At 36.2% G+C, this 18,442-nt stretch overlaps 1 protein-coding gene across 1 annotated transcript in view; it reads right to left on the reverse strand.

The window, feature by feature from the left end:
- Positions 1 to 3,064: 3,064 nt before the first annotated feature.
- DENND4C (DENN/MADD domain containing 4C) overlaps positions 3,065 to 18,442 on the reverse strand; it is a 105,286-nt gene continuing 89,908 nt past the window's right edge. The window contains exons 25-31 of the mRNA XM_006864471.1: positions 14,855 to 15,037; positions 13,920 to 14,118; positions 10,827 to 11,072; positions 9,742 to 9,859; positions 5,331 to 5,481; positions 3,586 to 3,650; positions 3,065 to 3,206 (exon numbers count right to left, since the gene is read on the reverse strand). Of these exons, the coding sequence (XP_006864533.1) occupies positions 3,070 to 3,206; positions 3,586 to 3,650; positions 5,331 to 5,481; positions 9,742 to 9,859; positions 10,827 to 11,072; positions 13,920 to 14,118; positions 14,855 to 15,037 (1,099 nt within the window). The 3' untranslated portion in view covers positions 3,065 to 3,069. The remainder of the gene's footprint in view (positions 3,207 to 3,585; positions 3,651 to 5,330; positions 5,482 to 9,741; positions 9,860 to 10,826; positions 11,073 to 13,919; positions 14,119 to 14,854; positions 15,038 to 18,442) is intronic.

Here is an 18,442-nt window from a genome sequence, read left to right on the forward strand (position 1 = left end):
TTTTTAAACTAGTGAAATGTTAAAAAAATTTTTCATGCTTTTACTTTCACACTCTGAAAAGTTGACCGCTAATATAAACAAAACATCTGCACCAACAAAGGATGCACAGGGAAAATATACTTTTGAAAGTACCCTGTTCAATTACTGTAGTAACTGAAACCTATTCAACCTTAACATTTACACTACTAGCAAAGTCTTAAGGCACATTAGGCTGAAGTAAAGCTCACTTTATGAGTTGAAATTTTCCAATAGCTGAAATAGAATTACCTGGAGACTAGCTGAAATGCAGACTTGTGGCTCAGTAGTTTCTGCAAGGGGGCCCCAGATTCCACATTTCTAATATGCCTGGGGAGTGGTGTACTTTCCTCATAGTGACCCTGTTGTGTAGGGTTTCTGAGACTAAATCATTAACAGGAAGGACCAGAAACCCTCATTCTCCCTCAGTAACTGGTAGATTTGACCTACTGACCTTAATGGTTAGCAGCCCAGCTTCTAATTCACTAAATCTGAGCAGCAGCTCATGAATTTGAACCACTCACCTTGCAGTGCTTATCCTATAGGGCCACATATTACCAGCCCTAGCTGAGGTTAATGCCAGCCCCTGAAGGAGGACTCTATAGTTTCCAATGCAGTTAAAACTTAGATAACAGCAACACTGGCAACTGAGATTAATGGGAGCTGAAGCTGTGAAACTTCAAGCCACCCAAAACAATAATTACAGCCCATCTGGGTAACTTAAAAGCAGAAGGCAAATCTGAGGTTCAGTCCAGAAGACCAGTACCTGCTTGATTCTGATGCACAAAATGGAAACCGTCCTTTCTGATTTCAATGAGGAGAGCTGCTAAAACGACAAATCAATATTCAGCCACACACATGATTCTAGGTGACTTACAAAATACAGCTAAATTCAAGATCACACCCAACAAAAACCCATTAACACTAAAAACAGACTAATTTCAAAGACTGCTTTTTTCAGTAGTTCTCAGTCTTGAAGTTTCTATGTTGAGATACAAAGGCAATGAGGTTAAAAAACATTTTCTTAAATCTCTCCACAACATGATTTGACATATTTGGTGTTAAGTTCCAGTGATATCCTTTCTGTGGTGGGCGTTACGAAAAGCTTTTAAGTGATTTAATACAGGAAATTGGCCCCATATCTAGAGGATACCAGGTTAAGGTTTCCAAGATGTAAATGGGTCTTAATAACACAAAATGTTAAACTCCACATGCTTCCAATCTAGATGAGCAGGGAAGCAGTGAAATAATTGCTTGTTAAGAACTTTTACAGTTTTCTCTTAAGGTTTGGAAGACCGTGACATCATAAAATATTAAAGTTACTTAAAATGTTAAGTTAACTAAAAAATTAATAATTTGATATCTGATGTTGGTAACAGTATACTGAGGTTGATAAACAGATGTTTCAGTTGGCAATTAAACATATATACATATTAAATGTTACATATTTCTTTATTAAAATTTTGTGTGTTTTGTTTTTCAACCAGAAGTGCTATGTCATGAAGACTAAAGAAAAGGAACGGATAGACTTTTGAGTTCACAGCAACAACAACAAAAAAACAAGGCTTTGAATTAATCCTGCATATTTCAGGAGCCTTAAAAATGTCATATTAATGGTAAACTCAAAACGTTTTTCATTTTCTTCAACCTCAATTTTGTACGCAATTTAAATCTGGCATGTTAGTGCCACACTTCTTGTTGGGTCAGTAACTATTAAAACTTCAGTTTCAACAAAACTGTAAAAATACATATTCTGAAACAGGTGCAAAAGGTCCATTTTGAAAGGAATGAGAACTTAGACTATACTGCTGCATATATCAAATTTCCTGAAATATGGAAAGACTGGTACAATAACTATAAATAGATTACACTAGGTAGAAAGGGGATTTATGTTGTTAAACTGTATAGCCCAGTAGTGATTTTTTTTTTTTAATCAGCTGATTTTGTCATCTTATATAATAACTATAAAAACAGACTTCTTAACTACACCATCTCCACACACCACCTTTTCAAATTAGCAGTATGAGATTAGGCAAACTTTCTGCTTCTACAGAACATGATAAAAAAGTGAAACATGTGAGGTCATGATTAAATCTACTGCCAAGAAGCTTTAAAGTTTCAGAACTTAACTGATTCAACCTAAAAATGTTATTTACAAATACACATTTTTACTCACAAGTATACAAATACAAGTATTGTACAAGAATAAAACTGCAGTGCAAGTTTATCCCACAGGTTTTAAAAAGTGAGCGATAGCAAGGATAGATGTGTCTAGACAAAGATTTCAGGTCAAAAGACTATATATACCTAGCACTGTAAGTATACTTCAATTACTTAGGAAACCAACCTAACTTTGTAAACTATTTCACTGGACTCATTCATTCCAATTTTAAAGCTGTTTCAGATTAACATGGTGTTGGGGAAAGGATGGAAGGAAGTAACGAGAGTCACAACGGAATCCACTGAGTAAGGCTAATACCTAATATGAAAGGTGAAGGTATTAAGTTTAAAGTCAGAGGCAAGGATACTGTCATCAGTCTTCAGGTAACTGAGGTTAATGACTACATACCAGTTTAGCACTAGTCATTTCTTTAACAGTCAATAAGCCCTCTTTTCTGAAAATTGTATTGCAACATGCAATCTAAGAATTTCAATAAATACTCACTGATATCAGGGTTGTATACACAAACACATCCACACAATCACACATATATACAGCCACATACACAAATAGTTGCTCTTATAATTGAGAAATTTCATTTGTTTTGGGGCCAGGCAAGTTTATATTAATTTACTGTTCCCCAAACCCATTAGCTTCAAATATAATATATATTAACAATATGCCTAAGATGAAGAGTATGGTTTTGTGTCAATTATCAAACAAATACAAATTACTGAGAGATCCAAAATTCATTCTGCAGAAACAGTTCAGAAGCTGAAAGTCTTCAACATCACTAAACCCTGGGACAATTCAATGAATTTTACTTTGCAATATGATACATTCTGAACTACAATTCACTATGTATTGTCCTCAAGAATTAGTTCAATTTGTATTTAAATTAGAGGCGCTCCAAAGCATTTCCTGCACCACTCCACACTGGTAGTTGGCGGGGCATCAATTTTCTGCAACTTTTCAAGAATCTCTGAAGACAAGCTTCTATATGCAAGTCCGTATTCATTGTCAAAAGCCTCTGAAAGACATTTGTAAACAGTTGTAACTTGTTTATAAAGAAAAGTTATGCATTTAAAAATGGCACAAAATCAAATTACATTTACACACATATATTTAAACTTTAAAGATAAGGAGTCTTGGTATGGCGCTGTAGGATAAGTACTGGGCTGCTAACTGCAAAGTTGGCAGTTCAAACCCACCAGCCACTACTGTACAAGGTCATCCTATACAAGGTCGCTATAAGTCAGAACTGATTTAATGGTACTTTACAACATTTAAAGGTAAAACCCTTATTAAAGGAAAGTGTATTATTTATACATACCAGCTACAATTTTTAAAATTACATTAGAAAATTAAACTATAAACCTCCCTTAATAAATCATCATGAATCAACTTACCAATATCAATATTCTCTCTTCCAAGGGACACTAATGATAAGAAAAGGATTTCTCTATATAAACTCCTATAAAATAAATATATTTTAAAAGTGAGATTAGTCAAGCACAAAATGACAAATATTGTATAAGGCCATTGTTGTGAAAAGTTAAGATTTTCTTGCTAAATGAAACATTCTATAATGGTTATAAGGTGGGTGGAGGGTTGGGGGAAGGAAAAAAAATAAAATGAAGATAGGTAAGTACTGTTAACTGATGATACATGAAGTAGACTGAAATCATTGTAAGGACACAAAGTGTATAATTTGTTGAATGTGGGACTGATGATCTATCCATTCTATAAACCTTCCACTAAATTCACAAAAAGTTAACAAAGAGAATAAAACTATCCCCCTAAACACAAACACACAAATATAAGTTTTAAAAATGGTAAAAATGAAATAAGCTGTTTAGTTAACAGTGTGCAGCTTTGTCACTGCACTACAGTTACAGAAAATGCCACCTTTGAAGGGAGATGGGCGAAGGGTACACTGGCAAATTCTGGTGACTCTTTATTAAAATTAAGATATCAAAAAAGAAAAAAGTTAATAACCAAGAACAAAAGTCTTGTTTTAAACCTATTTCTCCAATCTAATAATAATAATAAAAAGTTTGTTTTAGCTCTTAATACATTTAAAACATTTAAGTGATGTTTTACCTAATTTTTAATTAAATGTCCACCAAAACAGCCTTTTTGTATTTTTCTCTCATTTGATAGAACATTAATTTCTATAGTAAATAAGGATTTACTTCACACAAACAATGGGAAGGTTGTTGTCTTTATTATGATTTTTCCACAGAAGGTATCAATCACCTTTATTCAGTTTATAAACATAAAAAGATCACAAATGAAACATCTAAAATGAGTTTCACTGGCTCAGTTGTTGAAGATGGGAGAAAATTAGGAAATGAGTTGGTTTTTGAGTACTTCACAACAGGAAAAAAAGGAGTATTGCTGATTTCTTGTTACTTTTCTCAGAAGCTTCAGAAACCATAAAATGATCATTGAATTGTATTATTACCCTGCCCTTAATTTACAGGTACCTGAAGCAAGGTGCTTTTTAGATTGTATGTAAGACCATCTCTACCTGAACTGTTGAATGACAACCATATATTATCTTTTCTTTAATAAATTTCTGCCCTATCATTTCTGAGATTAGCATCAAAAATACCATGGAACTTGAAGAAGGCCCTATAAACATTAGTAATGTTCCACAGAATTGTTTATGTTCCCTTTTCTGAAGCGTCCAAAGAACAATTCACTCATGCAGAGGTTGGCATAAGTACTGGCTTGAGCAGGTTAGCAGAAATAGTAACAAGATCCAGACAGTGTCCCATCCTCTGTAATTCACTGCTTTCCTAAACTGCTTCTTCTAACCCTCTATTCCTGTCCATCCCACAAAAGAGAAAAGCCTTATCTAGTACAAATATATATAATATAAATGTGAAAGTCAAAAAGGGTTTCCAAGAACAGCAGCGTTATTTCCCAAAGACCCAGCACATTCTTGTTATTATACAATTTTGTCTCTTTACACAAACACTTTTATTATGTGCATATGCTCAAGGATGAATGCAAGTTTCTGATGTTCTACAATGAACTGGTGGTGCCTTTTACAACCACCAATACTTAAAAACATAAAATAAGTTTTAAAAAAGAAACATGAAACCATTTTGAGTGGCATCAAGCATAAAAGAAAACACTGGATTACCTTTGTCTTTTCACATCTGGTTTCCATTGTTGTGAAAGAAGATTGATGGGTTTCAGCACATCATTATGCTGAATACTCTGTCGGATGCATTCTACTAAAGTGCTGGCTGCTTGTTGTTCCTCTGACAGGAGTGGCAATTTCTTTTCAGAATCTAGTGACAAGAACACAGCAATTGGGAATAAGCTGTAAGTCAAAACTGAATGGATGGCAGTGGGTTTTGCTTTTTGTTCCAGGCCTAAATATTAAAGTGGAGTCCTGGTGTAGGATCACCAATGCACTGCTAATGAAAAAGTCGGCAGTATAAACATGCCAGCCGCTCCTTAGAAACCCCATGCAAGGATCGCCATGAGTAGGAACCAGTCTGATAGGGCTTACAACAACAAGAAGTATTAAAGTAGCTTTTTCTTCCCAGGATTGTGGCATCTTCTAAGTCTACTCAACAATACCTCTTCCTTACTAATATTTTCCTTTTCCCTTCAGATGGGGTAGGTCTGTTTCCATGCTTTTATTGATGGCTTCCTGGCTGAGGCTGAGAAATGATAGCTGTACTCCAGCAGCCATTTTGTGACTGTGAAATACCTTTGTAAATGGTAAAGCAGACCTAACAGAAGGAGCCTGGATCCCTGATAATAGAGGAACTACCTACTAGTCCTGTGCTGTCTGATTCATAACATATATGTGAAAGAATAATCTATACCTTCTTAAAGCCTCTGTATTTTCTACTAAATACAGCAGCTTAATCTGGTCATTCTAGAACTGCTGAGAACCAATAGTTACACAAATTTTGTAGCTCATAAAAGTGCTTCAGTGTCAAAGCAGTTGAACCACACTAACATTAAGCATGTGCAAATCACCAATGCATTTGTAGTTTGGGAAATTTTCAAATAATGTAGGTAATTCCAACCACCCTATGATTTTGTTTACACTCACATTAGATGGGAATATGTACCCACTGGTTCCTCATTCTGAATGTCTATTGTAAGGCAAGTTTTGGTGTTTTCATGTAACACAACCCTAAAATAAACACAACTATTAATATTTCATCTGTGCTCACCCCCCCACCCCAAAAAAAAAAAACAACCCCAGCAAAGTTCTCTGTTACACTCCATAAAGAGATACTGGCTGCTATGGGGCTTAATCCTAGCTCTTCCACTTGCTCAGTGATGACCCTTAAGTAGATTTGATTTGAGACTAACCAAATATAAGTTTTCTTTTCACTATGTTATTGTTAAGGAGAGGCTGGTGAGTTTCAACTGCCAATCTTGTGATCCAGTGCTTTAATCGACAGCGCCACACCATTTCACGATAGCTCCTATAATCAATTATTTTGCAATGTAGTTACAAACCATACAACTTTACCCATTTAAAACATACAACTCCACAGGTTTTTAGTATATCTACAAAGTTGTGTACTCACCAACACAATCCATTTTAGAACATTTTATCATCAAAAAAAGAAACCCCAAACCTATCAGCAGTCATTCCTCACTTGAGCCTACCTGCACTCCTCACCTCTTAGTCATACAAACAACGCAAACACATTGTCCCAAAGTAGATTCTGACTTAAGGCAGCATCTCATGAGCTACAAAATAGAGTGCTCCACAGTGCTTGCCTGGCTGTAACCTTTACGGGAGCAGACTGCCAAGCTTGTCTCAAATAAATATTCTTTTCATAGTCTTTGGCTGATTTCCAAAAACGTTCAGTGCTTCTTGTTGCTATTTTAAAATCATTTTTACAACTTACACTTGCTTCACTGAGAGAGTATGCAAAACTCCTCCCGTTGTCATTCCATAGTTATCTCTTCCTCTTACTGTTACTTACATGTCAATCTGGTCAGTCTGGTATGCCAAACAAGGTCATTCTTGAGGGTTTAAAATTTGATTCCCTGCACAAATGATCAGACTACTTTGCAACACTTGTCTGCTTCAAGTGGTAGACAAGAACTACTATAAAGAAATGGCGGTTCTAACTTACAGTCTTTCCCAGCATAAATCTGTCTAAAAAGTCTTCATATATCATAACTGAACCAAAAAATAAGGGTAAAAACAGCTTACAATATATTTAACCATACTTTTGTGACAGGGATATTTCAAGGACAAGAGTTCGATTTTTTTTCTTTCAGCTTGAAGCATAGAAACTGTAAAGTTGATATAGGTAAACTTCTCCCTTTTTCTTTCAAGTTGCCACCATTAACAATTTGATAAACATTTATATCTGAACAATGTTTAACACACATATACAGAATTTTGTCCCCCAATAAAATGAGGAAAAGATCACACTGTCCAACTGGTTATCTTTTTCACGTGATATCTAACAGGCATCCCTTTGTATCAATCTCTCTCCTTCTTCTCTTGGCAACCAATATTTTTTAAAGTGTGTATATACCATCATTCTTCTGTTGGTTATTTTTATTTAAATTTTTCATTATTATTATAAAATCCTACAGTAAACATCACTGTACACACAAGCTTTGTACACTTGTATTTTATAGGGCAGTATCTTATTAGTGTAAATGCTAAGGTAAGGAGTATCCATATATTAAATTTGGATAACATTTCCTACTTTGTTGTTAAATGTTGTTGAGTTGGTTCTGACTCATAGCAACCTTGTATAGGGTTTCCGAGGAGTGGCTAAGTGAGTTTGAACCGCTAACCTTGTGGTTCTAATGCTTTTTCCTACAGCCTGTTCTTCAAAATATATCATTTTATATTATGATGTATTACATTAGGCAAATCTGCTGCACAAGAACCTTTTAAAGTGTTGAAGAGCAGATGTCAGCCTGAGGACTAAGGTATGCCTGACCCAAGCCATGGTATTTTCAATAACCTCATATGCATGCGAAAGCTGGACAGTGAATAAGGAAGACCTTAAAAGAATTGATGCCTTTGAGTTGTGGTGTTGAAGGAGAATACTAAAAGTGCCATGGGCTGCCAAAAGAACCAATAGATCCGTTTTGGAAGAAGAAGTGCAGCCAGAGTGTTCCTTGGATGCCAAGACGGCTAAACTTCGTCTCTCATACTTTAGACCTATTGTCAGGAGGGACCAGTCGCTGGAGAAGGATATCATGTTTGGTAAGGTGGAGGGTCAGAGAAAAAGAGGATGACCCCCAACGAAATGGATTGGCCAAGTGGCAGCATCGATGGACTCAAGTGTCGGAACAATAGTGAGGTTGGCCCAGGATTGGGCAGTGTTTCATTCTGCTGTGCATAAGGTCGTTATGAGTCAGTACTGACTCAATGGCGCCTAACTACAACATACTTCTAACAGTATATGAAAGTGTTCTTTCTTCCTGGGTCCATAACAATATTGGACATTGTTAGTCTTTAAAAATTTTTGTCAGCCTGACAGGTAAAAACTTGCATTTTCATTTATTTTAGAAAGAGTCATTTAAAATAAATACTAACATGATCCTGGTATGGTGCTGTGGGTTAATGTGCTGGACCATAAGGTCAGTTGGCAGTTCAAACCCACCAGCTGCTTCTCAGAAACCCTATACAGGGTCACTATGAGTCAGAACTGACTCAACAGCACTTAACACCAACAACAAATGTGACTGAGCATTAAAAAAATATGTATGTTTATAAGCCATTTAACATTACTTCCAGAAACTGCCCATTCATAATTCACAAATTCTACTGGGTTATTTATATTTTTGCTATTGATTAACAGGGCTTCTGAATGCATGGACAACAATATTTTATTTAAAAAAAACAAACAAAAAAAAACATAACTATAAAGGACTAAAAATCCATCCATAATCCTAATTATGATACTATGTCAACAAATCAAAAAAACTCTTCTAACATATAAAATTTACTCTCAAAATACCAAGCCAAACTGGTATTTGATACATACACACACACACAAACCTACTTCTTAACTCAGTTTAGACCTGATACTGTTTTTATTAAGTGCCACTGAGTCGGTTCCAACCCACAGTGACCCTGTATAGGGTTTCCGAGGAGCAGCTGGTGAGCTTGAACGCCGACGTTGTGGTTCAAAGCGACTTTGCAGTCCAATGCATTAACCCACAGCGCCATACCAGGACTCCAAGACCTGACATAGGTCAGTACAAAAATAAAACAGTTTGAACTAAAATAGAAAATATCTCACTAAGACACTAAAAATTAATAATAAAAGTTTAAAAAGTAAAGCAAAAGAAATAACAATAGGATGAGTGCAAAACCACTGTTCTCCTATATAAACTATCACTCGATTCACAATAAAAACTTAAATAAATAAAGCAAAATAATTTACTTCTCTCATCTCTTTAACTTTTAATTTTAGTAGTCCATTCTTTATTGCTGAAAAGGATTATACAGTATGGATGGATATACCTCCATATGCTTACCCACATTCACCTACAAACGGTTATCTGAGCAGTTTCTAACTTGGTTCTATTCTACTTACTAAGACTCCTCCACGAAACATACAGAGGGTCTCCTGGTTCCTGATGAAGGTTGATATTATCCCATAACAGCTGAATACACACAAGTTTGCTATCCTGGGACAGAGACGACAGAGGAAGCTAAAAAAGATTAAAACAGAAAATATGTAAACTCAAATGTGATATAAAGCATAACTACGCATAAAACAAATGAGTTAGTTCAAAATTCTGAACTAAAATTCTTAGTAAACTTTAAATTTTTATTTGTGTTTTAGAATAAATGTTTTCGTTATTTTCTGACTTTCTCGTTCTGACTCTCAAGAACTGAAATGCTAGTCTGCTAACTGGCACAATGGCCACATGAGAGATGAACCTCCAAGCTTTAAGGTAAGAGGAAGTGCAATCATTTCTACTGGCTGACCAAGGACTGATTACTACTTAAAAAACTGAGTCAATAAATAAGTAAATAAGTCAAACTAGACTTTATAATACCTCACAGAAAAGATTTTGCTGTACCCTTGATATATGTGTGGGGTGTGGGTAGCTCTCAATATTGCTATCACAAAATATAGGAGCTCACTGTCATCAAAGGAGTCAGGGTTCCAGATAAACAGCACAGTGACTTTAGGGTTAGACAGCCAGGTCTTGGTCTTGGCTCTTCATCACTTACGGATCCTCATATTTGAGGAGCCACATAATAAGGTAGTTGTAATGATTTCCACTGGGAATATGACTGTTCAGAATAAAAGCTACCTTTTCTAGCTACCCTTAGAGCTGGCTATGACTCACCATGTAACTAAGTTCACGTTAAATGGATATATGTGACAGTATGTGTACCTTCCAGGAGTTGTCCCTAAAGAAAGAAGACATACTCTTCTCCAGTTATTTTCCTCCACATTGCTGGTTGGAATGTGGATATGATGACTTGAAGCTAGGTTGAACCATCCTGGACCATGAATATGAAATGGAGGCCTTGCAACAGCTGAGCAAAAAGATAGAAGGACCTCAGGTCCTTGTGACACCCACTCAAACTGCTAAATGTCTTGTTAAGTTATAGGCCTCATCCAAACCAACCCAAATGTGGTAAAAATAGGAGTAGGTACCATACCTGTACACCTTCATTACAATGTTCAGATGTGAGGATAAGTCCAGGCAAGTTACTAGGTAGGTCCAAACGTCTGAAATACCAAACGAGGTTCCAGAAAATGATTGGATGTTGATTGATGAACGACGATGTGTGAATCACCTGATCACCTTCATTTTCTAGCAGAGATTCAAGTTCTTTACGAAGCACTAGAGGGCTCAAGTAGGGCACAGAAACAGGGGGAGGACTGGGCCTTGTACCTAAAGGATCCTAAAAGTAACAATTAAAAAGAAGAAATGAGTATTACCAGTTTAATGCATATTTCTGAATTAGATTATGCTTTCTTATCTGCACTGTTAAATCAGCTCTTTCAGGGCCACTGTTACATGCAGAAAACATGATAACAAAAACCTAAAAACTAAACAACCCTGAAATGCCCTTAAGTTGAATAGCTGCAACAAAAAATAAAAAATATATATTGAAACAGAACCTTAAAATAGGGTTTCTCTATCAAGTTGATAATAAGAGCTTGTTGTTGTTAAGTGCCATCAAGTCAGATCTGACTCATAGTGACCCCGTAGAGGGTTTCCAAGAAGTGGCTGGTGAGCTTGAACTCTGACCTTGCAGCTCAAACCAACCTTGCAGTCCAGAGCATTAACCCACAATGCCACACCAGGACTCCGATGATAAGAGCAATGGGCATAAAGGATTAATTTTTCCTTTTAAATTTGTAACAAGAAATACTTGCATTTTAGATATTTTAAATTATGGCGATACTAAAGATGGTCTTATCTTCCTCCTAACAAACAGGTAGTGCACATTTGTGTTTGTATTCTTTTTATTAAACATACTTTAAAAATTTTTGTTAACTCCTCTTAAAAGTGTATTAAAGTCTACATTTTATTATGACAAAAGCTGAAATAATTTTTAAAAAGGCAAATTATTTGAATTCAAATGAAAAGACCAAACCCACAGAACAACCTCAACACTGTAACTTATGTACATTATAATCACAATGAAAAGATTATGCAATGCTCTTTGTATCAGTGAATATCCCTAGTGCCCAGAATGTGGTCTCTCAATACCATTTCCCACTAAATGGAATCACAGCTTTAGCAAAATGGCTGATTTCAGACCTGAGGAAGGGAATATACACAGGAAGGTGAAACACCTTGTCATACATAAAAACAAAGAAGCTTTCAAAATACAAAACAAAGTCTCCAAAAAAGCTATGAGTGGTGTCGAAAGGGCTAAGGAGTCAACTTGAAGAGAACAACATTAGCGGACTGAAACACAGATACTTAAACCCATGGGCTCATAATGATTTCTCTCCCTGAAATTAGCTGGTCACCTTGGAAAACGCTAGAGACCAAACTCAGGTTTAAAATGGGTAAACAGACAGAATCAAACATTTATCCTGTCTTTCTACTGAATACTGCAGCTTTAGAAAACCAACTAAAAGATACTCTTTATAGGCATATAACAAAGAAATGAGAGACAATCACTTTGTTTGTTGTTGTTAAGTGCCAACGAGTTGGTTCTGACTCATAGTGACCCTGTATATGGTTTCCAAGGAACATCTGGTGGGTTTGAACTGCTAACTTTGTGGTTCATAGTCCAGTGCTGATTCTACAGTGTCATGTCAGAAATCCTCAACTTGTTACAATCCCCAGATAACTAAGCTCTGAGACATTAATAGATACTCTCACATCACATAGACAGATAACTAAAATATTATGTGTCTCCTAATGAAGAAACATACCACTACTGAAGCTGTAGTACAAAAACAAATGAACGACAAAAGCAAAACCTAAATCAGATCATACGTCTACATGCAAACACCAATGTTTAAGACGACAATCAGCACAATCTGGATTGTGAGCAACTCTAGTATCTAAGTGGAAAATGATCTTACTTTATCAATAATTAAATTACAAGGAGAAAATAAGACAGGGAACAGATAAATTAAAAATAACTCTAAAAGCCCATAAGCCAATGCAACACACACATCTTATTTGGTTTTAATTTAAACAAACTGAAAACAAAAACACATTGGACATTTAAAAAACAATCATAAAATTTGAATAAAGACTGAAAATCTTGATAATATGACTTATTTGGAGTGGTATGATAATGGCATATGTATTTTCTTCTTTTTTTTAAAAAAAAAGTCCTTAATTTTTAGATATACATACTGAAGTATTTCCAAATGTAATGTAAAATGTCTGAAATTTGCTTCAAAACAATAAAGGGGAAAGTGAAGGAGGGTATACATGCAAGAAGATTGGCCATAAGCTGAAAGTTATTGAAGTGAGAAGATAGGCCAAGGTGATTCACTATATCTTGTGTTTATTTTTATATATATTTGAAATTCTCCACAATAAAAAATTAAAAAAAAAATTTCTTAATCTGTTCATGGAACATTTTACTTACTTCTCATGTGATTACATAAGTCCACTAAAAGGTCTGTGAACTCCTGAGCCCATGGTCCCTGACCTAGCCCCTGGGGGCTGGGGCTGAGAGTGAAGGGGCCAATTGGTTACAAGTGCAGGGAGGTGTGCATGAGCTCTCAAATTTGCAGCTGGTATCCATTTGACCTAGCTTGGAGGGAGCAGGTTAAGCTGACCAGACCTGACCAGATGAAGATAAAGATGTCTGATACTGTGAATAAGTGTAAATTGCTATAATTTGATGAACTGGACTTTTGCTTATGGATGCAGGTGCTCAAAATTCCCACCGAAATGGAAGATTCTTTATATTAGGAACATGCTTACCTCCTCAGTGTACTGTGTTGATAGGGAAAGCAATTTAGACATTGGCTTTCAAAAATGGGGGGGAGAGGGGGAGGCAGACTTATAAAGGCATGAAGTGGCTGGCTTACAAGCTTTCATGGGTGTGCTTAGTTTCAGAATGAGGGAGGTAAGGAAGAATCCCCACAGATGGGTCTGGTGAAAGGGCATGGGGATGTTGCTGATAGGATTTTTGGGTTCAATTGTCAGTATTTGTTAGCAGGATTAATTGTGACTGTCAAAACTGTAATTGTAGAATGTGCTTATCCTATTCTGCCACCAGGACTTCTACATGAATCCACAGTAGAACCATAATGCTTTTACATACCACAATTTCCTGCAAGCTGTTTGGAAGACTAACTGTTGAAATGCCATGAAACGGTCGCTGGGAAAAATCAATGTTTTGCAAAGGGCCTCCAACACTGTGACTTCGTGTCAAAGACACACTTCGCTTTGATGAACTATTAGGCGCAGGTGAAATTTTCATAGTTTGAACATCATCTCCACTGGCTTTCTTTAGTTCATCACTTTGAAAGGGGAAAAAAAAAAGAGGAAATGCTTGTGTTTATATAGGAAAAACAACCTAAATTTGGAGAGCTAGCTATCTTCTACAATGAATCTTGAATCTTCATATAACCTAAATTTTCTTCAAGCATTTTTGTAACACTGGTCAGAACAACAGGATGGAGTTAGCGGTGCTGGTAAGAGGCGGGAAGCAGAAAGATGATAGAGAACAGGTAGTTATTTTTTTAAAGATCAAAGTATATCCATTCATCTTTATTAAACAGAATCACCTAAAAGTAAGCTGCATGGAAATATAAGTCTTGTAAATTCCTGGACAAGTATTTAATCTCCACCAGGCCAAGATTTCATGAGGCTACAGACTAGGCTTTATTTTCTTTTTTCCTTTAGAGCTTAGCTTATATCTTAGCATACAGTAAGGCTCTTCAACAGATGTCTGATTCAATCAATATTAATGAGAGACAGTATTTCCTTGGAAACTGGCAATTGCTATATTTAAAGGATATCTTTTTCTGCTGAGATGCTCAATTTGTAAAAAACCAATGCAAAATATTAAATGTATTTTCAAAAATGGTTTATCACCAGATTCATTTGTTACATATTTAAACAATACGTGGCAGTAAAAAGTTAAAAGTTTTTTAAATGCCAGACTTAGTTACAAGATACTGGTTGTCTCTGGAGTACTTGGTACTTTCTAAGGTACCTGGTTTACTACAAAGAGTTCTTTGCATCCTTTAGTACCTGGATTCAACTGCAGCGCTTGTTTCCTCAGTTATGGTCTGGGTATGTTTCGGTAAATCCATCAAGTTGATCAAATCAGGTTCTGCTGAATTGGACACAAGTTTAGGCTCCAGGGGTTCAGTTGCCAATGGAATACTGCCACTTTGTAAACTGTCACCAGAGGTACTTGGTTTCAGGAAAAAGCTAAATATGGGGTAATTAAAAAAAAAAATTCTTAAAAATCATAGATTCGGAGGACTTCCGGCAAGGTGTCAGACAAGTTATATGCACTATACAGATCTTCTACAACAAAGATATAAAAGACCAGGTGAAATAGATGAAAATATGGAGCACTTAACTTTGGAGGAAAAGTTAGAGAAGTAGACTGAGTGCTTGCTGGGAAGAGAAACTGAGCAGGGATGGTGAGACAGGGAGACTGACTGATGAATGGCTGGCCAGATGCAGCTTGACCATCTTGTGAGCAGCTTTGGCAAAAGAGATTGGATTCACAGAGCTGGTGGGAAAGGTGTGATTCCTTCTTTTTTCCCTCGCTCCCCTGGAGACCACAGGTATGGTCAGTTCCTACTTTCATCCACTCCGAGTGCAGACCCTGCTCATAGGGAGCTTAACTCCAGACCTACAGACCTAGCAAGCCACCAGACCAGCATTTAACCAGTCATTCTGTATCAAACTACCTTGTGTTCCTAAGAGACGCTGAAACCAGCTCCAACAAGGGCCTCCACGCACTGCTTCCAGGTGGAGTGCCCTGAACAGATAAATACAGAGGCCAATAGGGCTCCATTTAGGACCAGGATCTCTGCTGTCACATCCCTTCCACACTCACCTCGTGAGTTCCCTGGCTTTCAGAAGCCCTGACTCTTTTCCTCCTCAACCTAACAGCTTTTTTTTGTTTTTCCCTTTTGTTGTTTCATTGTTTTTACTTATTCTTTATCTTCCTTCTTCTCTTTCCATTCCCTTGAATTTTATCCTTTATATCTCTGCTTTTGTTTTCCTTTTCTTCTGTTTCTCATTTCCCCTCTTGTTTTTTATTTCCTTTATGATGTTTCTTTAAAACTCTCTACTCTCTCTTTTTATCTTCCCTCTCAATGGTTTTCTAAGTGTTTTTTAAAAATACTTCATTTCCTGTTCCTCTTTTGTCTTTATTATATTCTGCTTTTCTGGTTGCTGCCAGTTTTAATTTCTTTTTAATCTTTATTATTTTCTCTTTCCATTGAAGGTTCCTTGTTGTATATTGTGTTTTGTTTTCTTGTGAGTATGTATGGATCACCCAACAGGAAAGAGCATCAAGCCCATACAACGAGCCACTACCATACCCTCTCCAGCTCCACCCACGGGACAGGAGCCAGTATAAGATCCTACAACACCTGATCAATGATAAACAGCAGCCAACACCAGCCCAAACCACCCTAAGCTGAGGTGTATAAGTAGAAAAGGAGAACGGTGCACACATTTCCACTCTAACTACACCTACAGGAGACAGTTGGTGAGAGCCTAAGAACACATCAAAATATAATCATCTATTAAAAACAAATACAACAACTCTACAAGCCCCAGGACAACAGACAAACTTAGGTAACACCAAGAAACAAGAGAAAATGGCTCAAATGACCAAGACGCAGAACCAGAAAATGTTTCTGATGAAGAACAGGTAATGGAACTAATTGAAAAAGAATTCAAGAGAATGATATTTAGGTACCTTCAAAGGACTGAAAGAAAGATCAAGGGAAGTAAGGATAATACAGAAAAAAAGAATAATTCAGGAAAACATTATAGTAAAAAACAGAATAAACACAAAATTTGAAACAATACAAAACCTACAATTAGAAATCCAGAAGATTAATACTAAGATTTCAGCAATGGACACTGCAAGGTTGAACACGTAGATTAGAAGCAACAGAAGCCCAATTTATTAGTTTGAAGATAAATCTCTCAATATTAGTATGCTAGAACAATCACAATAAAAGAATGAAAAAATCCAAAGAAACTCTAAGAGTTACATGGGACACCTCAAAGAGGAACAGCTTACAGGTGATAAGAATTCAAGAACAGAATGAGACATAAAAAGCACAGAGAAAACTGTTGAAGAGTTATTGGAAGAAAACTTACCTAACACGAAAGACAAGAAGATAAGCATACAAGAAGCCAAATGAACCCCAAACAGAATAGACCCTAAAAGAAAATCACCAGGATATACCATAACCAACTTTCCAAAACCAAAGACAAGGAAAGTATCCTGAAAGTAGCTCAGGAAAAATGAAAAGATGTCTAACAGAGGAGAACCAATAAGACTAAGCTCTGATTTCTCAGCAAAAAGAATGCAGACAAGAAGGCAATGAGATGACATATACAAAACTCTGAAAGAAAAAACTGCCAACCAAGAATCATATACCTAGCAAAGCAAGCCCTCAATGATGGTTAAATTAGAATTTTTCCTGCTAAAAATTAAAGGAATTTGTAATGACCAGATTGCAACTTTACAAAAAATTGCTGAAGGGTGTTCTTTGGACAGAGAACTAACAACAGCAGACAACAACCTGAGATTAATATACATGACACCACCACACAAAACTCAATCCAGATACAAGTATTTAAAACAAACCTGGAGGCAGTGGTTATGTGCCATGGAGTCGGAATTGACTCATAGCAACCCTATACAGGGTTTCCAAGGCTGTAAATCTTTATGGGAGCAGAAAGCCTCATCTTTCTCCTGTGGAACACTGGTAGTTTTGAACTGTTGACCTTAATGTTTGCAGCCTGATTCATAACCACTACGCTACCAGAGCTCCTAAAGACTGAAAACATGGAACCAAAGGTATCAATTTATAATGAATACGGAAAAAATTAATAAATTACAAAGTAACCTCAAAGAAAATATACCTACACATCTAAAATTAAAAAAAGAGGAAACTCAGAAGGATTTAGTAAACATTTAATAAACACAAACAGAAATAAAAAAGGAAAAGAAAACCCATAAACAAAATTAACACAGTGCAGAAAATTATGTGGTATAAAGAAATCAGTAGCACCACACACAAAAACACACAGCAAAAAGTAACCAATTCATACTTCTCAAGAATTACACTGAATATAAATGTATTAAATGAACCAGTCAAGAGATGAAAGGGTAAAATGGATAAGAAAGCAGGATCCTTCAATATGATGTCTACAAGACACATCAGAAAGATTAGCAGAAGACAACCTCTCTGGAAAGCAATATGACGCTTCTTCAGAAGGTTGAAAATAGAAATACCATATGATCTAGCAATTCCTCTACTTGGTATTAACCTACAAGAAATATAAGCCATAACACGAATAGATATATGCACACCAATGTTCATAGCAGCACTACTTACAATAGCAAAGAGATGGAGATAGCCAAAGTACCCATCAACTGAAGAATGGATAAACTAACTGTGGTACATACACACAATGGAATATTATGCTACCTTGAAGAATAACAAGGAAGCTGCAAACCACCACTTAACATGGATGAACCTTGAGGACATTATGTTGTTGTTGTTGTTGTTATGTGCCGTGGAGTCGGTTCCGACTCATAGCGACCCTGCACAGGGTTTCTGAGGCTGTAAA

This window comes from Chrysochloris asiatica, unplaced genomic scaffold (genome assembly GCF_000296735.1).
Source record: "Chrysochloris asiatica unplaced genomic scaffold, ChrAsi1.0 scaffold00065, whole genome shotgun sequence".
Classification (NCBI taxonomy): Eukaryota; Metazoa; Chordata; class Mammalia; order Afrosoricida; family Chrysochloridae; genus Chrysochloris; species Chrysochloris asiatica.